The sequence below is a fragment of the Tursiops truncatus genome, chromosome 1 (genome assembly GCF_011762595.2).
Source record: "Tursiops truncatus isolate mTurTru1 chromosome 1, mTurTru1.mat.Y, whole genome shotgun sequence".
NCBI classification, from domain to species: domain Eukaryota; kingdom Metazoa; phylum Chordata; class Mammalia; order Artiodactyla; family Delphinidae; genus Tursiops; species Tursiops truncatus.
The window spans coordinates 108,569,335-108,593,014 of record NC_047034.1 but is presented as its reverse complement, the minus strand read 5'-3'; the positions used below and the strand labels follow the sequence as shown (position 1 = coordinate 108,593,014).

At 36.8% G+C, this 23,680-nt stretch overlaps 1 protein-coding gene across 2 annotated transcripts in view; it reads right to left on the bottom strand.

Moving 5' to 3' along the window:
* The window catches only part of COL24A1 (collagen type XXIV alpha 1 chain), a 392,639-nt gene that overhangs the window by 262,867 nt on the left and 106,092 nt on the right, over positions 1-23,680 (bottom strand). For both annotated transcript variants that reach the window (XM_073787806.1, XM_073787804.1), the window contains 6 exons: positions 23,309-23,362; positions 21,218-21,262; positions 2,536-2,589; positions 2,415-2,459; positions 2,114-2,167; positions 1,784-1,837 (listed from right to left, as the gene is read on the bottom strand). In XM_073787806.1, the coding sequence (XP_073643907.1) occupies positions 1,784-1,837; positions 2,114-2,167; positions 2,415-2,459; positions 2,536-2,589; positions 21,218-21,262; positions 23,309-23,362 (306 nt within the window). The remainder of the gene's footprint in view (positions 1-1,783; positions 1,838-2,113; positions 2,168-2,414; positions 2,460-2,535; positions 2,590-21,217; positions 21,263-23,308; positions 23,363-23,680) is intronic.

Below are 23,680 nucleotides of genomic sequence, written 5' to 3'. Positions count from 1 at the left end.
AAAAGGTTTACCTTATATAAGCATGATATTTGACTCTGGTTTTCTCAAGTAATTAATTACAAAGCGTAAGAGAATAATATCAATTATTTATTACTTAGTATTGACCTTAGAAAATGTGTCATACCACTTCCTTTTCTTGTTATCAAAAGTTAGAAAAGCCTCACATTAGAAGAAAATGAAGATATAAGAAGGGTCAATCACTGCAGATATTGAAAGTTCCTTTTACGTGGTTTAGAATCATCCTTGAAAAATAGAAGCTTTCTGTTAGCTTGACCTATACTCGTGCCCCTTCTGAGATTCAACACCACGGCATAAGTCTGGGTAGATAGCTGACTGAGTGAAAACTAGTTAAGGCAAAACTCACCACCAACACGTCATTAGATAAATAGATGCCGAAAATTGTTCTTTGGATTAAATAATTCCTGGGAAATGTATATGAAATGCTGTCACTGTTAGAAGTCATAAAGAATGGTGTATGTAAAGTTACGTAACTTAATGCTGCTTCCTTTGATGCAAAAATAAACAATTCAAAGATGAGAGGGTGGAGTTAGAGGGAACATGATGAATTGCTTGGGAAAACAACACTCTTTTATAATGTTATATTAATAAATTATGATATTATATCTAAGTTTTTGTATCTACAACCTTCACAGAGTTGTAATCAATATTAAAACCCTAAAACGGGGCTTCCCTGGTGGCGCAGTGGTTGAGAGTCCGCCTGCCGATGCAGGGGACACGGGTTCATGCCCCGGTCCTGGAGGATCCCACATGTCGCGGAGCGGCTGGGCCCGTGAGCCATGGCTGCTGAGCCTGCGCGTCCGGAGCCTGTGCTCCGCAACGGGAGAGGCCACAATAGCGAAAGGCTCGCGTACCGCAAAAAAAAAACAACCCTAAAACAATCTTAAAACATTAAAGCCCAGAACACTATGGCACAGTGGCTAAGTGCATGGGCTCTGACATATGTGATTTCCTAGGTTTTCCCAGGTGACTAACTAACTAACTATGGGACCTTGGGCAAGTTATTTAACTCTCTGTGTCTCAGTTTCCCTAATTGGTAAAATAGGAATAATAATAGTCCCAACTTCGTATGATTGTTTTAAGGATTAAATTAGACGTATAGACCTTAGAAGAGCATCTGGCACTTTGTAAGCACTCAGTAAATGTTAGCTATAATAATTATTATGATTTTTAATATGCAGATAAATACCTTTAACTCATGTTTTAACCATTTTTCATTTAAATATTTTTAATTATCCAGTAACTTTAGTTTTATAGCTTCTTAGGCTTCAAGTTAACTACAGTACATGGTATCCTTTTATTTCAATTAATTGATGGTCAAAGGTTAAAAAAAGACAAGGAACTAGAATATTTGGGCCCATAAGAGAGTGTGACAATGCTAGTTTTTCTTCCGAATGTTTCCTTAATGAAACAGATATCTGGATAAATTAAAATATTATTTAAGGTGCCTTATATTTTCTGACTTAAAATCTACTGCTTAGTTTAAATACTGTCTATAATAGATCAACCAAGATCTTTAAGGCTCACAGAAATTTGGCTTTGGCCTGGGATGGGGTGGGGTGAGGAGGGTGAGATCCAATAATCTATGCAATATGAGCTCAAAACTTCAAGGATTAGCTATATTCTAAAAGTGGAGAGAAAACGCCATACTGGTAGTCTTACATCCTACTTCTTACATTCCACAAACAACAACAGGTATCCAGACTCATGCCATAGTGTGTGTACTCCATGAATCAGAAAGAGTAAACCAAAAGTTCAAACCTACTGAAGGTCCTGGCTTTCCTCTCATCCCTGGTGGTCCAGGAAAACCCCTAGCACCCTAAAAGAAAAGAACAGTACAGTGAAGAGAAAAACTATTATACGACAGAAGGCAGATACACCTCTATTTACAAATTACTAAAAAAATTCATGGAATTATTCTAAAATAATTGAGAAAACTGTTTTAAACAAGACTTGTAAAACCATATTGATACCATATCCTAAAAAAAAATATAATCAATGATTAAAATAACGAGTACTCCTTTCTTTTTAAAGAATTTATACATTTTCACTGGCTTTTGTTGTATTTATATAAAATTAACGGTAAAAACATTACCTTGTCTCCAGGATACCCTGGTTCTCCTGGCTCTCCCACAATGCCTTGTTCACCCTGGAGAGCACAATTTCACGTGAAGACACTTAAGCAATGCAAATGTGGCAGTATTATAAGAAGGCAAATACTAGTTATATAAGAGTAATTTCTCTATTTTTCCTACTTCTGAGAAAAATTATATAATTGATAGTAGAGATTAGATCCCATATTTTTTAAAACAAGTATTTTATAAGTTGTGTGGATTCAAAAGAAAAGTAAATGTGATAAGAAATCATCTCTATGACAATGTAAATATTTAAATCACCTTATCACCTTTGATTCCAGGTAGGCCCTTATTCCCCGAAAGACCCTAAAAAAGAAAGTGATACTTTGTGACACCATAGAAAAATCAAAGTGAAATATCCATTACAAAAATAGAAACATACCATTGGGCCAGGGATTCCAGAAGGTCCAACTGGTCCCATAGAGCCAACACTGCCCTGAAAAGCAATAAGAAAGAAAGGCATCCTTGAGCACCCAACTAGAATTTAAAAGAGAACATGGTAAACTTAATTAACCCAGAATGGTTCATCTCACTAAGCCCCCACACGTCTTATTCTTCAACTACTTCTTTTCCTTCTCACATTTATAAATCATACCAATCATTCAAATTTTAATGAGGTCTATCCTGTTTCCTGAAGCCTACTCATATGGATCTTGTCCATAAGCCTCCTTCCCTTCCTTGAGCTCCTATAATACTTACTACCCACAGCATTCATTTTGAAGTATTTCTCCAGAGAGATAATATCTTGATGATAGGGGAAATACTTTAGTGCCATGTTCCCAGGAAGTATTCAATAAATACTTCATTTGATTGTCTTAGACTTTTCTTTCACCCGTTTACTCAGCAAACATTTATTGGGCAGTTACTATGTGTCAGGCATTCCAATGATTTTATTTCATGATTTACAACTTGCAGACAATAAAATTTACCATAATTTTAGGGAAATGAGTAGTAAACAAAAGGCTCTGCTCTTCTGGGTTTCTCTCATTCATCCATCATTTAATATTTATTGAGCATAATATGTATCAAACATTGTAGTGTTGTATAGTAGTGTTGAGGAAACAAACATGAAAGAGACAGAGACACCAATGTCAAGGTTTTCAATTTAATGCTCCAAAGCAAGATTACTCAAAAACATTAACTACCACTATCATCTCCTGCAAGCAACAGACCTAGAAAAACTTCTTTAATATGTCATCTTAGAATATAAAGGACAACTTATAAGGGTTTTTGAAAGTAAAATTTTTAAAAATAGTGGAAATCTCTTGATTGTTTGGAGCCCACTAAATGTTTGTGTTATTGACGCCTTCACTTTCCTTCTTTCTCTTGCAACCTCTCTGTGCCTGGCTAACGTATCATCCTTCACCTTCAAATACTGAGTTGCTTTAAATCTCCATTTCTTGCTTTCCAAATGTTAAGGAACTTTGAAAGGTGTATTTGAAGCAATGATGAAAATGTTGCCCTTTTTAGTTGTAATCCAAACTTCTTAGGATAGCATCCCAGGCCCTTACTACTAGTTTTCCATCAACCCTTTCAGTCTCATGTCCTTCCATTCGTCCCTACTCTCCTTTGACTTCTTCCTCCTCCAAACCCAACATTCTAGACACAATGGGCTGTGTTCTAGCCTCTGAACATGCTCTCCCTTACCACATGCTCCAACCCTTTGAAGATACAGTTACCACTACTGGAATGTCCTTCTTCTTACAGTACTGAGAATACTGCCCTGTTTTTGGTTTTTTGTTTTCTTTTTTCTATTTTCCTAATCTGTGCATTATGTGAGAGCAGAAGCATGTTTTATTCATTTTTTTATATCTCTGACCCAAAATAACTGGCACATAATAGTTTTGAAATAAACTATGGAATGAACACTGGAGGAAGTAATCAACTTCAAAAATAAATTTAAAACAGTGATTTCCAGAGGTCTACATCCTGACATAATGGCCCATTTCTAATAGTCCACATTTATATAACTACAAATTTCAGAACAGAAAATATGACATCTTTACTTTGGGGTGAGTCTTAAAGTCTGTGAAATATAACTACTATATATTTCCAACATGTGTAAGCCTGAAATACATGAGACTGTGAGAGGCAGAGTAATACTTTCCAACTTAATGAACAGATATGCAGTATTAATACATCATTGACAAATTCTATCAATAGGAAATAATTATTCTTATAATTACAGTGGCTAGTTTATTCAAAGTTCATAGCTTTAAAACTTATGATAGTTTAAAAAATACAGGGTTCTCGCCTGCGGAGACTAGTGGAGTTGGGCAGGAAGCTTTAAAGCAGTTTCATGCCGGGCCTTACCCCAGATTTTCTGATTTGATTCCTCCCCAGTGAGGCCCAGCACCGGTTCAAGATTCCCACGTGATTCCATTGCAGACTGAGAATCAAAGTCTAAGCAAAATGACCTTGAAGTCCTTTCGCAGAGGACCAGAGAGTACTTTGGAAAAGGACCAAATATTCTGAAACCCTGGTCTATAGTGTGGTATGTTTCTTTGTATGATTTTTGTCTATTTAGGTTTGCTTTTACCATTTGTCCTAGGGTTCTGACTGTTCATTTGTTGTTGTTGTTGTTGTTTGTTTTCTTCTTATGAGTGTGTGTATATGTTTATTTGTGTGATTTTCTCTGTTTAGTTTTGCTTTTACCATTTGGTTTGGGGTTCTATTGTTCGTTCATTTTTCTTTTTTTTCCTTCTTTTTTCTTCCTTTTCTTCTGACCCATGTGGGTGCAGGGTCTTGGTGCTCCAGCCAGGTGTCAGGTCTGAGCCTCCAAAGTGGGAGAACCGAGTCCAGGACATCGGACCACCAGAGACCTCCTGGCCCCAAGTAATATCATTCGGTGAGAGCTCTCCCAGAGACCTCTATCTAAACACTAAGACTCAGCTCCAACCAACAGCCAGCAAGCTCCAGTGCTGGATGCACCATGCCAAACAACCAGCAAGACTGGAACACAACCCCACCTACTAGCAGAGAGGCCACCTAAAGTCATACTAAGTCCACAGATACCCCAAAATTCACCACTGGATGCGGCCCTGCCCACCAGAAGAACAAGATCCAGCCCCACCCACCAGAACACAGGGACCAGTCCCCTCCGCCAGGAAGCCTACACAAACCACTGAACCAACCTCACAACTAGGGGTCAGACACCAAAAACAACAGGAACTACTTGAACAGGTTCTACTGCAGCCTGTGAAAAGGAGATGCCCAATACAGTAAGTTGAACAAAACGAGAAGAAAGAGACATATACAGCAGATGAAGGAGCAAAGTAAAACCCCACCAGACCAAACAAATGAAGAGGAAATAGGCAGTCTACCGGAAAAAGGATTCAGAGTAATGAAAGTAAAGATGATCCAAAATCTTGGAAGTAGAATGGAGAAAATACAAAAAGCGTTTAACAAGGACTTAGAAGAATTAAAGAGCAAACAAAGAATGATGAACAACAAAATAAATGAAATTAAAAATTCTCTAGAAGGAATCAATAGCAGAATAACTGAGGCAGAAGACCAGATAAGTGACCTGGAAGGTAAAATTGTGGACGTAACTACCACAGAGCAGAATAAAGAAAAAAGAATGAAAAGAATTGAGGACAGTCTCAGAGACCTTTGGGACAACATTATATGCACCAACATTCGAATTATAGGGGTCACAGAAAAAGAAGAGAAAAAGAAAGGGTCTGAGAAAATATTTGAGGAGAGTACACTTGCAAACCTCCTTAACAGGGGAAAGGAAATAGTTGATCAAGTCCAGGAAGCACAGAGAGTCACATACAGGAGAAATCCAAGGAGAAACATGCCAACACACACATTAATCAAACTATCAAAAATTAAATACAAAGAAAAGATATTAAAAGCAACAAGAGACAAGCCAAAAAAAAAATATACAAGGGAATTCCCATAAGGTTAACAGCTGAACTTTCAGCAGAGACTCTGCAAGCCACCAGGGAGTGGAAGGACATATTTAAAGTGACAAAAGGGAAAAACCTACAACCAAGGTTACTCTACCCAGCAAGGATCTCATTCAGATTCGATGGAGAAATTAAAACCTTTACAAACAAGCAAAAGTTAAGAGCACCACCAAACCAGTTTTACAACAAATGCTAAAGGAATTTCTCTAGGTGGTAAACACAAGAAAAGGAAAAGACAAACAAAAGCAAACCCAAAACAATTAAGAAAATGGTAATAGGAACATACATATCAATAATTACCTTAAATGTAAATGGTTTAATTGCTCCAACAAAACACACTGACTGGCTGAATGGATACAAAAACAAGACCCGTATATATGCTGTCTACAAGAGACTGACTTGAGACCTAGGGACACATACAGCTTGAAAGTGAGGGGATGGAAAAAGATATTCCATGCAAATGTAAATCAAAAGAAAGCTGGAGTAGCAATACTCATATAAGAAAAAATAGACTTTAAAATAAAAACTGTTATAAAGAACAAAGACGGATATGACATAATTATCAAGGAATCAGTCCAAGAAGAAGGTATATCAATTTTGAATACTTATGCACCCAACATAGGAGCACCTCAATACATAAGGCAAATGCTAACAGTCCAAAAGGGGAAATCGACAGTAACACTGTAATAGAAGGGGACTTTAACACCCCACTTCCACAAATGGACAGATCATCCAAAATGAAAATAAATAAGGAAACACAAGTTTTAAATGATACAGTAGACCAGATGGACTTAACTGATATTTACAGGACATTCCACCAAAAACAACAGAATACACTTTCTTTTCAAGTGCTCAAGGAACATTCTCCAGGATAGATCATAGATTGGGTCACCAAATGAGCCTTGGTACTTTTAAGAAAATTGAAATTGTATCAAGTATCTTTTCCTACAACAACACAATTACAGGAAAACAACTGTAAATAATACAAACTCATCGAGGCTAAACAATACACTACTAAATAGCCAAGAGATCACTGAAGAAATCAAAGAGGATATCAAAAAATACCTAGAAACAAATGGCAATGAAAACACGATGACCCAAAACCTATGGGATGCAGCAAAAGCAGTTCTAAGAGGGAAGTTTAGAGCTATACAATCCTACCTCAGGAAACCAGAAACATCTCAAATAAACAACCTCACCTTACACCTAAAGCAACTAGAGAAAGAAGAACAAACAAAACCCAAAGTCAATAGAAGGAAAGAAATCATAAAGATAAGAGCAGAAATAAATGAAAAAGAAATGAAGGAAACAATAGCAAAGTCAATAAAACTAAAAGCTGGATATCTGGGAAGATAAACAAAATTGATAAGCCACTAGCCAGAAAAGGGAGAACACTCAAATCAATAGAATTAGAAATGAAAAAGAAGAAGTAAGAACTGACTCTGCAGAAATACAAAGGATCATGAAAGATTACTACAATCAACTCTATGCCAATAAAATGGACAACCTGGAAGAAATGCACAAATTCTTAGAAAAGCACACCCTTCCAAGACTGAACCAGGAAGAAGTAGAAAATATAAACAGATCAATCTCAAGCACTGTAATTGAGACTATGACTAAAAATCTTCCAACAAACAAAAGCCCAGGACAAGATAGATTCACAGGGGAATTCTATCAAACAGTCAGAGAAGAGCTATCACCTATCATTCTCAAAGTATTCTAAAAAATAGCAGAGTGAGGAACACTCCCAAACTCATTCTACGAGGCCACCAGCACCCTGATACCAAAATCGGATAAAGATGTCACAAGAAAAGAAAACTACAGGCTAATACCACTGATGAACATAGATGCAAAAATCCTCAACAAAATACTAGAAAACAGAATCCAACAGCACATTAAAAGGATCATACACCATGATCAAGTGGGGTTTATCCCAGGAATGCAAGGATTCTTCAGTATATGCTAATCAATCAATGTGATACACCATTAATTAACAAATTGAAGGAGAAAATTAAAAAATTGAAGGAGAAAAACCATAAGATCATCTCAATAGATGCAGAAAAAGCTTTTGACAAAATTCAACACCCATTTATGATAAAAACTCTCCAGAAAGTAAGCACAGAGGGAAGCTACCTCAACATAATAAAGGCCATATATGACAAACCAACAGCCAACATCATCCTCAATGGTGAAAAACTGAAACCATTTCCCCTAAAATCAGGAACAAGACAAGGTTTCCCACTCTCACCACTATTATTCAACATAGTTTTGGAAGTTTTAGCCACAGAAATCAGAGAAGAAAATGAAATAAAAAGAATCCATAATGGAAAATAAGAAGTAAAACTGTCACTTTTTTGCAGATGACATGATACTGTACATAGAAAATCCTAGAGATGCTACCAGAAGACTACTAGAGCTAATCAATGAATTTGGTGAAGTAGCAGGATACAAAATTAATGCACAGAAATCTCCTGAATCTCTATAGAGTAATGATAAAAAATCTGAAAGACAAAATAAGGAAACACTCCCATTTACCATTGCAAGAAAAAGAATAAAATACCTAGGAATAAACCTACATAAGGAGACAGAAGACCTATATGCAGAAAACTATAAAACACTGATGAAAGAAATTAAAGACGAGACAAACAGATGGAGAGATATACCACATTCTTGGACTGGAAGAATCAATATTGGGAAAATGACTATACTATCTAAAGCAATCTATAGATTCAATGCAATCCCTATCAAACTACCAGTGGCGTTTTTCACAGAGCTAGAACAAAAAATTTCACAATTTGTATGGAAACACACAAGATCCTGAAGTGCCAAAGTAAACTTGAGAAAGAAAAATGGAGCCGGAGGAATCAGGCTTCCAAACTTCAGACTATATTACAAATTTACAGCAATCAAGACAGTATGGTATTGGCACAAAAACAAATATAGATTAATGGAACAGGATAGAAAGCCCAGAGATAAACCCATGCACATACTGTCACTTTATCTTTGATAAAGGAGGCAAGAATATACAATGGAGAAAAGACAGCCTCTTCAATAAGTGGTGCTGGGAAAACTGGACAGCTACATGTAAAAGAATGAAATTAGAACACTTCCTAACACCATACACAAAAATAAACTCAAAATGGATTAAAGACCTAAATGTAAGGCCAGACACTATAAAACTCTTAGAGGAAAACATAGGCAGAGCACTCTATGACATAAATCACAACAAGATCCTTTCTGACCCACCTCCTAGAGAAATGGAAATAAAAACAAAAATAAACAAATGGGACCTAATGAAACTTAAAAGCTTTTGCCAGCAAAGGAAACCATAAACAAGACCAAAAGACAACCCTCAGAATGGGAGAAAATATTTTCAAATGAAGCAACTGACAAAGGATTAATCTCCAAAATATACAAGCAGCTCATACAGACCAATATCAAAAAACAAACAAACCAATCCAAATATGGTCATAAGACCTAAATAGACATTTCTCCAAAGAAGGCATAGAGATGGCCAAAAAACACATGAAGGATGCTCAACATCACTAACCATTAGAGAAACTCAAATCAAAACTACAATGAGCTATCACCTCACACAGGTCAGAAGGCCCATCATCAAAAAATCTACAAACAGTAAATGCTGGAGAGGGTGTGGAGAAAAGGGAACTCTCTTGCACTGTTGGTGGGAATGTAAATTGATACAGCCTCTATGGAGAAGAGTATGAAGGTGCCTTAAAAAACTGAAACTAGAACTACCATATGACCCAGCAATTCCACTACTGGGCCTATACCCTGAAAAAAACATAATTCAAAAGGACAAATGCACCCCAATGTTCACTGCAGCACTATTTACAATAGCCAGGACATGGAAACAACCTAAATGTCCAATGACAGATGAATGGATAAAGATGTGGTATGTGCATACTATGGAATATTACTCAGCCATAAAAAGGAACGAAATTACGTCATCTGTAGAGATGTGGATGGACCTAGAATCTGTCATACAGAGTGAAGTCAGAAAGAGAAAAACGAATACAGTATGCTAACACATATATATGGAATGTAAAAAAAAATTAGTTCTGACAGACCTCGGGGCAGGACAGAAATAAAGATGCAGATGTAGAGAATGGACTTGAGGACACAGGGAGGGGGAAGGGTAAGCTGCGACAAAGTGAGAGAGTAGCACTGACATATACATATTACCAAATGTAAATCAGATACCTAGTGGGAAGCAGCCGCATAGCACAGGGAGATCAGCTAGGTGCTCTCTGACCACCTAGAGGGGTTGCATAGGGAGGGTGGGAGAGATGGGATATGCGGATGTATGTATACATATAGCTGATTCACTTTGTTATACAGCAGAAACTAACATAACATTGTAAACCAATTATACTCCAATAAAGATGTTAAAAAAATACAATAAACATCTCTGTGTGGAAATTATACAGCAACAATTCATGTAAGGAATGGAAAGGAATATCGTAAAAACAAACAAATATTTCTTTATTGTCCTGTTGTTTTTTCTATACACAATATCCTAAATTTTTGTTTCAGAAAATATATTACTGTGCACAGTCTGGCATGTTCAGATGAATGTACTTTGTATGCACAATATGCTATTTTACTTTTTAGTGGCTCTGAAAGAAAAATCACAAAATAGTAAGTTTCAGAAGGTATCAAAAAACATATTCAGGGTGGAGTCAAGATGGTGGTGTGCAAAGTCACAGAGGTTGTGTCTCCCCACAAGTAGGGCACCTGCCGGACGCTGGTGGTGGACCCTGACGTCCAAGGAGATTGGTGGAACCCCCAAGCGAACCAGTAGGATGTGGCAGGACTGAGGGGGCAGTAGAAGTGGAGGCTGGAAAGGACCAGTGCCTCTAGGGTTGGCTGAGAGTGGGGAGGGGTTCCCATGCCTGGAGGGACCCTTGGGGGCTCAGATCAGGAGGGAGCATGCACAGCGTTTCCCCTTCCCAATCGGCTGGGGAAGTCTGACCAGCTCTCAAAGGCCAGGTCCTATGCCCTCAGAGGCCCCCTGTGGGCCTCATTGCTCCTGGGGGCATAGGAGGGAGGCCAGGGAGAACAGGAGGTCCAGGCCACGTGGGTCCTTGGGGAACAGGAGGGAGAGCAGGAAAGGCAAGCAGGAGGTGCCCTCCAGGACCAGAAGAGCAGGAGAGGAGCAGAGGGAGAGCACTCCACCCACTGGAACCCAGGAAGCCTGCTGGGATTGCAGGTGGGGTCCCCCACCCTCTGACACCAGAGGCAGGAGGCACGCCTGGGCCCCTTCTGTTCTGTAGAGCCTAAGCCCCACCCCCACTCCCCCACAGGACCTTTTCAAGCCCTGTGGATCCCAAGCATAGGCCCTGTCCTCCAACATCCATAGCCAATGTCTTTTCCATCTTTTTTTTTTCTTTGTTTTTCCTCTTTTTTTTTTTTTTTTTTTTACTACTCTGGTTCTGTTTTACCTTCTGGTTGTTGTTTCAAGTATATTTTTATTTTTATATTCTTTCTAACATATCTGTTAGTATCCTACTCTAATTTTATTTTTTACTTTGTTATTGTTCCCCCACTTTGTTTTTTCTGCCCTTTGCAGCTTGTGGGACCTTGGTTCATGAGCCTGGGTTTGGGCCGAAGCTCCTGGGATGGGAGCTCCGAGTGTGAACCACTGGACTAACAGAGAACCTCAGACCCCAGGGAATATTCATCAGAGTGAGGTCTGCCAGAGGTCCTCATCTCAGCCCCAATACCCAGTTTTACCCAACAGCTCACAAACATCAGTGTTGGAAGACTCAGGGCAAACAACCAGTAAGACAGGACCACAATCCAACTCACCAAAAAAAAAAAAAAATGAGATGGCAAAAAAATATGTCACAGATGAAGGAGCAAAGTAAAAACCTACAAGACCAAATAAATGAAGAGGAAAGGCAATCTAACTGAAAAGGAATTCAGAATAATGGTACTAAAGATGATCCAGACTCTCAGAAACAGAATGGAGGCATGTACCGAGAAAATACAAGAAATGTTTAACAAAGACCAGAAGACCTAAAAGAACAAACTGAAATGAACAACAATAACTGAAATGAAAAATACACTAGAAGGAATCAATAACAGAATAACTGAGGCAGAAGAACGAATAACTGAGCTAGAAGACGAAATCGTGGAAATAACTGCCTACGAGCAGAACAAAGAAAAAAGAAGGAAAAGAATTGAAGACAATCTCAGAGACCTCTGGAACAACACTAAAGGCATAAACATTCAAATTATAGGGGTCGCAGAAGAAGAAGAGAAAAAGAAAGGGTCTGAGAAAATATTTGAAGAGAGTATAGTTGAAAACTTCCCTAACATGGGAAAGCAGATAGTCAGCCAAGTCTAGGAAATGCAGAGAGTCCCATACAGGATAAACTCTAGGAGAAACACACCAAGACACATATTAATCAAACTACCAAAAATTACGTTCAAAGAAAAAATATTAAAAGTAGCAAGGGGAAAACAAAAAATAACATACAAAGGAAACCCCATAAGGTTATCGGCTGATTTTTCAGCAGAAACTCTGCAGGCCAGAAGGGAGTGGCAGGACATACTTAAAATGATGAAAGAGAAAAACCTACAACCAAGATTACACTACCCAGCAAGGATCTCATTCAGATTTGACAGAGAAATCAATAGCTTTCCAAACAAGCAAAAGCTAAGAGAATTCAGCACCATCAAACCAGCTTTACAACAAATGCTAAAGAAACTTCTCTAGGAGGGAAACACAACAGAAGAAAAAGACCCATAAAAACAAACCCTCAAAAATTAAGAAAATGGTAATAGGAACATACATATTGAATAATAACCTTGAATGTAAATGGATTAAATGCTCTAACCAAAAGACACAGACTGGCTGAACAGATACAAAAACAAGACCCATATATATGCTGTCTACAAGAGACCCACTTCAGACCTAGGCACACATACAGACTGAAAGTGAGGGGATGGAGAAAGATATTCCATGCAAATGGAAATCAAAAGAAAGCTGGAGTAGTGATAATCCTATAAGATAAAATAGACTTTAAAATAAAGACTGCTACAAGAGATGAGGGATACTACATAATGATCAAAGCATGAATCCAAGAAGAAGATGTAACAATTATAAATGTTTATGCACCCAACATAGGAGCACCTCAATACATAAGGCAAATGCTAACAACCATGAAAGGAGAAATTGACAGTAACACAATAATGGTAGGGGACTTTAACAACATCCCACTTTCACCAATGGACAGATCATCCAGACAGAAGATAAATAAGGAAACACAAGCTTTAAATGACACAATAAACTAGATAGATTTAATTGATACTTATAGAACATTCCACCCAAAAGTGGCAGAATACACTTTCTTCTCAAGCACACAAAGAACATTCTCCAGGATAGACCACATGCTGGTCACAAATCAAGCCTCAGATAATTTAAAAAAAGTGAAATCATATCAAGCATCTTTTCTGACCACAATGCTATGAGACTGGAAATCAATTACAGGAAAAAAAACCTGTAAAAAACAGAGCAGAAATAAATGCAACAGAAACGAAGAAAACAATAGCAACGATCAATAAAACTAAAAGCTGACTCTTTGAGAAGATAAACAAAATTGATAAACCATTAGCCAGACTCATCAAGAAAAACAGAGAGGATGCAAATCAATAAAATTATAAATGAAAAAGGAGAAATCACAAATGACACAATGGAAATACAAAGGATGATAAGAGACTACTACAAACAACTATATGCTAATAAAATGGACAACCACGAAGAAATGGACAAATACTTGGAAAGGTACAGTTTTCCAAGACAGAACCATGAAGAATTAAAAAACACAGAAAGACCTATCACAAGTAATTAAATTAAAACTGTAGTTAAAATCTTCCAACAAACAAAAGTCCAGGACCAGATGGCTTCACAGGTGAATTCTATCAAACATTTAGAGAAGAGCTAACACTGATCCTTCTCAAACTCTTCCAAAAAATTGCAGAGGGAGAAACACTCCCAAATTCATTCTACGAAGCCACCATGACCCTGATACCAAAACCAGAAAAAGGTATCACAAAAAAGAAAAATTATAGACCAATATGACTGATGAACATAGATACAAAAATCCTCAACAAAATACTAGCAAATCGAATCCTACAACATATTAAAAGGATCATATACCATGATCAAGTGGGATTTATCCCAAGGATGCAAGGATTCTTCAGTATACACAAATCAAACAATGTGATACACCATATTAACAAATTGAAGGATAAAAACGATATGATCATCTCAATAGATGCAGAAAAAGCTTCTGACAAAATTCAACATCCATTTATGATAAAAACTCTCCAAAAAATGCGCAGAGAGGGAACCTACCTCAACATAATAAAGGCCATATATGACAAACCCACAGCAAGCATCATACTCAATGGTAAAAAACTATTTCCACTAAGATAAGGAACAAGACAAGGATGCCCATTCTCACCACTCTTATTCAACATAGTTTTGGAAGCTGTAGGCATGGCAATAAGAGAAGAAAAAGAAATACAAATTGGAAAAGAAGAAGTAAAACTGTCACTGTTTGCAAATGACATAATACTATATAGAGAAAATCCTAAAGATGCCACCAGAAAACTACTAGAACTAATCAATGAATTTGGTAAGGTTGCAGGACACAAAATTAATGCACAGAAATCTCTGGCATTCCTATACACTAACAACGAAAAAATCAGAAAGAGAAATTAAGGAAACAATCCCATTTACCATCACAACAAAAAGAATAAAATACCTAGGAATAAACCTACCTAAGGAGATAAAAGACTTGTACTCAGAAAACTATAAAACACTGATGAAAGAAATCAAAGATGACATAAACAAGTGGAGAAATATACCACATTCTTAGACTGGAAGAATCAATATTGTGAAAATGACTATACCACCCAAAGCAATCTACAGATTCAATGCAATCCCTATGAAACTACCAATGGCATTCTTGACAGAACTAGAACAAAAAATTTTACAATTCTTATGGAAACACAAAAGATCCCAAATAGCCAAAACAATCTTGAGAAAGAAAAACAGAGCTGGAGGAATCAGGCTACCCAACTGCAAACTATACTAAAAAGCTACAGTAATCAAGACAGTATGGTACTGGCACAAAACCAGAAATATAGATCAATATTACAGGACAGAAAGCCCAGAAATAAACCCAGGCACATGTGGTCACCTTATTTTTGATAAAGAAGGCAAGAATATACAGTAGAGAAAAGACAGCCTCTTCAATTAGTGGTGCTGGGAAAACTGGACAGCTACATGTAAAAGAATGAAATTAGAACACTCCCTAAGACCATACACAAAAATAAACTCCAAATAGATTAAAGACCTAAATGTAAGGTCAGACACTATAAAACTCTTAGAGGAAAACATAGGAAAAACACTCTTTGACATAAACCACACAGCAAGATCCTTTTTGACCCACCTCCTAGACTAATGGAAATAAAAACAAAAATAAAAAAATGGGACCTAATGAAACTTAAAAGCTTTTGCACAGCAAAGGAAACCATAAACAAGATTAAAAAGACAACCCTCAGAATGGGAGAAAATATTTGCAAATGAAACAATGGACCAAGGATTAATCTCCAAAATATACAAAGAGCTCATGGAGCTCAGTATCAAAAAAACAATCCAAGTAAAAAATGGGCAGAAGATCTAAGTAAACATTTCTCCAAAGAAGACATACAGATGGCCAAGAGGCACATGAAAATATGCTCAACATCCCTAATTATTAGAAAAATGCAAATCAAAACTACAATGAGGTATCACCCCATACAGGTCAGAATGGCCATTATTAAAAAATCTAGAAACAGTAAATGCTGGAGAGGGTGTGGTGAAAGGGGAACCCTCCTGCACTGTTGGTGGGAATGTAAATTGATACAATCACTATGGAGAACAGTATGGAGGTTCCTTAGAAAACAAAAAATAGAACTACCATATGACCCAGCAATCCCACTACTTTCTCAGGGCATACACCCTGAGAAAACCATGATTCAAAAAGAGTCATGTACCAAAATGTTCATTGCAGCTCTATTTACAATAGCCAGGACATGGAAGCAACCTAAGTGTCCATCAACAGATGAATGGATAAAGAAGATGTGGCACATATATACAATGGAATATTACTCAGCCATAAAAAGGAACAAAACTGAGTTATTTGTAGTGAGGTATATGGACCTAGAGTCTGTCATACAGAGTGAAGTAAGTCAGAGACAGAAAAACAAATACCATATGCTAACACATATATATGGAATCTAAAAAAATAGAAAAAAAAAGAAAATGGTCAGAAGAACCTAGGGGCAAGAGGGGAATAAAGAGGCAGACCTACTAGAGAATGGACCTGAGGATATGGGGAGGGGGAAGGGTAAGCTGGGAGAAAGTGAGAGAGTGGCATGGACATATATACACTACCAAACGTAAAATAGATAGCTAGTGGGAACCAGCTGCATAGCACAGGGAGATCAGCTCAGTGCTTTGTGACCACCTAGAGGGGTGGGATAGGGAGGGTGGGAGGGAGGGAGACGCAAGAGGGAAGAGATATGGGGACATATGCATATGTATAACTGATGCACTTTGTTATAAAGCAGAAACTGACACACCATTGTAAAGCAATTATACTCTAATAAAGATGTTAAAAAATAAAAACAATAAAACCCAAAAAAACAAAAAATAGAACTATCATATGACCCAGCAATCCCACTACTGGGCATACCCTGAGAAAATCATAAGTCAAAAAGAGACATGTACCATAATGTTCACTGCAGCACTATTTACAATAGCCAGGACATGGAAGCAACCTAAATGTCTATCAACAGATGAATGGATAATGATGTTGCACATATATACAATGGAATATTATTCAGCCATAAAAAGAAACAAAATTGAGTTATTTGTAGTGAGGTAGATGGACCTAGAGTCTGTCATACAGAGTGATTAAGTCAGAAAGAGAAAAACAAATACCATATGCTAATGCATATATATGAAATCTAAAAATTAAAAAATGGTACTCATGAACATAGTGGCAGGGCAGGAATAAAGATGTAGAGATAGAGAATGGACTTGAGGACATGGAGAGGGAGGGAGAAGCTGGAGCGAAGTGAGTGTAACATCAACATATACACACTCCCAAAAGTAAAACAGTTAGCTAGTGGGAAGCAGCAGCATTGCACAGGGAGATCAGCTCAGTGCTTTGTGATCACCTAGAGGGGTGGGATAGGAAGGGTGGGAGGGAGACTCAAGAGGGAGGGGATATGGGGATATCCCCATATTCTGCTGGGGATATCCCCAACAGAACTAACACAGTATTGTGAAGCAATTATACTCCAAGAAAGATCTATTAAATAAAAAATTATTCATTATAAAAGACTTAGAAAAATGAAGAATTAGAAAGTAAAATGGTATGGGTATAGAAACTTCCAAGCAACGTAAGACATTTTGTGGCATGTCACAAGTTGCATGGAAAATCCTATTCCTAAAAAACTATAGCCCTCTGAAAGTGATCCATGATAGGTTAATAGCTGTTTTCAGTTCCACAAAGATAACCTGAAAGTCCTTCAGCACTACCTACCTACCACACTTCTCTTCCATAAGAAGATGGAATAGACAGAAGGAATAATTTCATGTGTAAGAGTTTAGCTGAGGGTGTCAGGGATATAGTGACAGAGGCAAAAAAGCCTCCCACACAGTGACAACTAACAGAGAACTTTTGAGTCAAAGTCAGTCAAAGAAACAGAAAGACCCAAGGAAAGGTTCTTTGTGCAAAACAGCAGCCACTGGCCAATCACAGTGCATGAGTGAACACATAGTGGAAAAGACTGAATTCCATATTGGGCTTTTCAACCATTCCCACCCACTCACAGGCGATAATCACTGTCACTAATTAAGAAACCAAAGGAGAATAAGAATCAACTGCATGGAAAAAAAAAAATTTAAAGAAAGCAGTATCATCTCTTGTCAGAAACTATACCTGCTGGAAGGGAACACCTGAGAGATAAAGCAGAGGCTGTAGTTCTGGGCAAACAGATAAGCTGTTTACTAGGAAACACAAAAGTTCACATAATCTTTCTCAATTGTCTACAAGACCTCATCTCCTTCCATTCTGCTCCCATCACCCCATACCTCCTAGGCTGCCATGCTGCTACTCCTCTTTTCATTTCCCAAACATTCCAGTTTCCCCCTCTTCTGTGCATTTGAATACAGCGTTCTTCTGCCTAAGGGCCCTTTTCCCTTTTCCAGTCCACCACCACTCATATATAATCTTCAGAACAGCTTAAAAGACACCTCCTTTGTGAAGCGTATTCTGACTTTCTGCTATAACACAAATTGCTCCATTCTCAGTGGCTTTACTTTAGTCCATTATAGCAGTAATCATATTGTATGGTATTGCCATTAGATTATAAAGCTGCCCAAAACAGAACTCTTAATTTGTAATTTTAGGTCTAGCATCTAATTCAGCATTTGATACACAGTAGGTGCTCACATTATTTTGATTAAAATTTTTAATAAATGTAGAATAGAGGAAGTAATAATACCTGCTCTACCTACTTTACAAATGAGATACACATGTGAAAGTACTTTGAAAAGTATAAGGTGCCATCTATGTCACTGCAGAAGAGATGATGACTACAAAAATGACTGTTAGTGTCATTAGCCATTTTCATTTCTGTAGAATCTCTGCGCACCTACCAAAGAGTGAGTGGAGAAAGGGAAAGGACAGAAAGCCCATTTTTACTGAGCATTATTATGTGTCAGAAACTGTTTTAAGTCCTGGCACTGAAAGATGAGTAAGAGTTAAATATTAGTCAGAAAAGTAAAGGTAAAGTGTTTCAGGTAGACAAACAGGTGCAAAGGCCATGTAGTAGGGAGGCTGCATGACATCTGAGAACAAACAGCTTTGCTAGTGCACAGAGTATGTTCTCAAGATGCAGAGAAGAACCACCATGTTGAATTTTGGTCTTGATCTTAAGCATAATAACAGAACTTTGGAGCTAACCAATTTAATGCTAATAGGTTAAATCAAGAATGCACAAAGAGTATCTTTGGGGTCCAATTCTCTTCCCCTACTTCCTGTCTCTCCCCACTGATAGGACCAGTGACTACCACTTACAGGTTTAGCCCTATTCTAAGTTCAGAGAAAAAAAGTTGGTTCTTTGGGTTCCACCTTCACATAGAGCTTCTCATGACGTCTAAAGAAATCTCTTAAGATAGTATATATTTTAAGGTATTGTAAGTTTTAAGGAGGTGGTATAGTACAATAGAGAGAATTCTAGACTCTGGATGTACGTCATCTGGCTTCAAATCCGGGCTCAACGTTTATAAGCTAAGTGGTCTTAGGTTGTTCTGAGAATTAAATGACCTAACCCATGTGACTAGCACATAGAAAATACTAAATGAAAGTGAGCTGTTATTGCTGATTTTATTATAATTACTATACTAATATTATTATGAAAGAGAAAACTTTAAATGTCCTAGACTTACTCAGGTTCCTTAACACTTTATTCTATATTCTTGCCATCTCAAATGGGCAAGTTAAATCGTGTTGATTTTTACCATTTTTACCACAGTTCATGATGATTTTTACCACAGTTCCAATAAATGAACTCCTGACTTACTCCTTTGGCCTAGCTGCCACCTTCTGACTTGGGGCAGTTAAGGTGGGGAAACAACATTAAATTTGGAGTCAGAGGACCTGTGTTCAAGTTCAAGCTAAAAATACCATAGCTATAATTTATGGCACAAAACTCTAGAGTCTTAATTACCTACTTCACATAATAGAGCAAGCTCTAAATTGATTTTTTAAATTAATTAATTAATTTAAAAAAAATTTTTGGCTGCATTGGGTCTTTGTTGCTGTGCGCGGGCTTTCTCTAGTTGCGGTGAGCAGAGGCTACTCTTCGTTGCGGTGCGTGGGCCTCTCATTGTGGTGGCTTCTCTTGTTGTGGAGCACAGGCTCTAGGTGCGTGGGCTTCTGTAGTTGTGGCACGCAGGATCAGTAGTTGTGGCTTGTGGGCTCTAGAGCGCAAGCTCAGTAGTTGTGGCACACAGGCTTAGTTGCTCCGTGGCATGTGGAATCTTCCCGGACCAGGGCTCGAACCCGTGTCCCCTGCATTGGCAGGCGGGTTCTTAACCTCTGTGCCACCAGGGAAGCCCTAAATTGATTTTTAAAGAAAATTCTACCTCAGCCAATGGTCATGCCCTACTTTTAGATGAACAGAAATAGTTTAAAGATTCTATTTTCATTAGGCTCCTTACATGTCATAAAAGTACGTCAATCTTATCTTTAGCTAGCTCAATGTTAAAGCATATGGCTCTAAATTTATCTAAAATATCTGTAATTTACTTCCTGTCATGAACCAGAAGCTTGGATTAGAGAAATATATTTATGAAGATATATCAAAAGTAACAGTCTGTTTACTTCAATGAATAATCAAAAATTTATCAGAGAGCTACATATCCGGACTACATTGTTTTGGCCTCCACAGAATTGCTTTTAAACTGTACTTTGCTGACATCAGAAACTTCAGTGAAACTCAAGAGTTGAATTCACTGTATAAAAACTGATTAAGTTAACAAATAATATAGTCACTTTTTTTAAGTACAATGAATAAGTTAGGTATTAGAATGTTTAATGGCACTGGTGAAGTCCAGCTCCTACCTTTTGTCCAGGATGGTTTTCCTAACCATTTATTCAATTTTATTTCATAAAGCCTACTGTTATCATGTGCTTTTGTTTAGACCTATCTGCCTCTCTAGACCAGATGGTATGAAAGACTGTCTCAAAGGAAAGAAGTGGCTATTCTATGTCTTACACTTCTGGAGAAACTGAGTCTTGATTAAGTATCCTTAAGATAAATACACATACACATCAACCTGTAGAAATTTGTTATTTCAGCGTATCCTAAAGTATAATTAATTTTTAAATTCATACTACTGGTCTAATTTGCATATCTGGTGGAGAAATACATGTGAGCAAGGTTGATATTCAACAATGACACTAAAACTGTTCATTTTTGTAAAGTTTTAAAAACACATCTAACAAATATAAATACACACAAAAATATTTGATAAGAAGGATGATATCTGATACTCACTCTAAGCCCAGGAAATCCCGGAGGACCAATGCTACCTACAAGTCCCTAAGTAAGAGAAATGTGCAAAATTGGTTAAATATGATTCCAAACTACTAAGGGTATTTTCTAAAGATGAAGACAAAAATTTCTAGGAAAACATATATCAAAATTTACCTTCTTTTAGCTAACTTCTGCAACTTCCCTACTCTTATGCATCCTCCTAAGAAGTGCAAACCTCTGGTGGCAGCTTACATTCTTTAAAAGTGGCCCTGGCTTCATGCTTTTAGATACTAGGACTACCACCTAGCCTAGGATATAGATTTCTCTGTGTCTCCTATGTATCTAATAAAGGAAGTGAATCCCATTAATAATCAGCATTATAAACATAATTAGCCTATATGTAGTATGAAAAGACAAGTGGTCAGCATGTCAGGTGAGAAGAACATTTTCAGATGATTTAAAACACTATCAGCTCTTTTGAAGTACATTACTTAAATTCTCTAAATTTCTCATTTATGAAACTGAAATAGTAATATTTGTTTTCACTTTGTAAAGAATTAAAACTGTAATATATATATTATTACAGTTAATAATAAAACTCTAATATATATATATATATGAGCTTTTGAAAATTTTCTTAAAGTACTATACAAATGTAAGAAATTACCAACTTTGTTAAATTATTTGTATGAGATTTTAAATTATCTAAATTTTTGCAGTTGATTCATGATGGATCTTTGTGACAGTCTTAGAATCATCATTATAGTCTTTGTGATAATTCCTAATCTACTCCATGTCAGAGTTACATCATTTACAGGGTACAAAGTGTAAGAATACACCCTCCCTTTATTTTTGCATTTCAAGTTCTGTTTTGAAACAAAAGTACAGTATAAAATATAGAGAATAAGAAACCAATAAACTGAAAATATCCAATTTATTCTTGCATTCTAAAGAAGACTCCAAATGTTCTTCCAGAAGTATTATATTTTAAATATAAGCAGCAGACTTCAAAGAGAAAATTTTTAAATATTGTTAGGAGTCCAACCCTAACAAACTTCATGTATATTTAACTGACAAAACATTAAATAAGATGGCTTCACACTAGGTATGCAAGGACATAGATGGTATTAAAGAAAAAATGTAAATAATGCTTTACTTTATTATGCCTGAAATGGGAAGCTCCCCAGAATGATGGGCAAGAATAAGATGATAAACATTCTACTTAAGACATGATTCAACTTTTTAACAATTTGTATGGAAATCAGTTCTACTCTTATTTTATTTTCCAAGCCTTATAACAAATAAAACTTTTGCTAAATTCACTGAATAAACTAATACAGTTATAATTTAGAAAAAAATAAAAGAAGAAACTATTTTCAAACACTTTAAGTATAAATGCTAATAATTTACATAGTCTAAATATAGGAACTATTCCTAATTTACGATCCAAGGATTTAGTAGTTGATTCTAATTCACCTTAAAAATCTTATGAAAAGAATGTGTACATGACATATATTGGGGGACAGCCATATTTTGAGGGTAAAAAGTAAAGACATTTCTGCCTAGTGTCAAAAAACAGCATTCCATCATCATCCTTTGATAATATAATTAAACTAATTTTAGAATTTGAACTCCCTAATCTGAACATAGATATCTAAACAATCCCCCCAAAAGACTTCTCTATAAAATACTGAAAAGTAAGGTAGATCAATGACAGGTTTGAGTCCAAAAGAGCAATCACCAAATGCACAATTTTTACATGAGGCTTGTTAGTACCTTGATGTACATGAAAGGCTTTTTTCCCCATGCCCCTCCCCACAAATATACAAGTCAGTATCGTGATTGCATACTTCTAATATTTTAAATAATCAGTCATGTTTAACATGGTCAAAATAATTAATTTTAATGATTATCTCTCAAAACAGAATTTATAACACTTTTGTCTTATTTCCCATGCTGTAAAACCACAAAGTGGAATGTGCTCAGTGGTATCAAAACTCTCTGGCCAAGAGTGCTTGTCAGGAATGTGATAATGAGAGAACGGCAAGTACGGTTGCTATGAAGTCTTGAGTGATGTTAGACTGCAAGGGTGGACCATCACAATTTACTCACAGGACTGCCATCAGGACCTGCAGGGCCTCTGTCTCCAAAGTCACCTGGAAAACCCTGGCCCAAAGAAAAAAGAAAGAAATGCTATTAAAGCCAAAATAGATAAAGAATTCATTTTTGCTGTGTTTTCTGATAAGGAACTTAGTAATAGGAAATATTTATTTCCTAACCTATAAATTATAGTGCAACAAAAATGTGTATTTGTTTTACATAACACTTAATTGATTTTAAGTACACTATTTCTATAGTTTATAAAATTATTTTACATGCCACTCAATATATACAGAAAGTTAAGCTGGAGAAAATAGAAATTTGCTATCCATTATGTAAAGAACCACTGAATGAGAGGAAACAGAACCAAGATTTCCAGCGGAC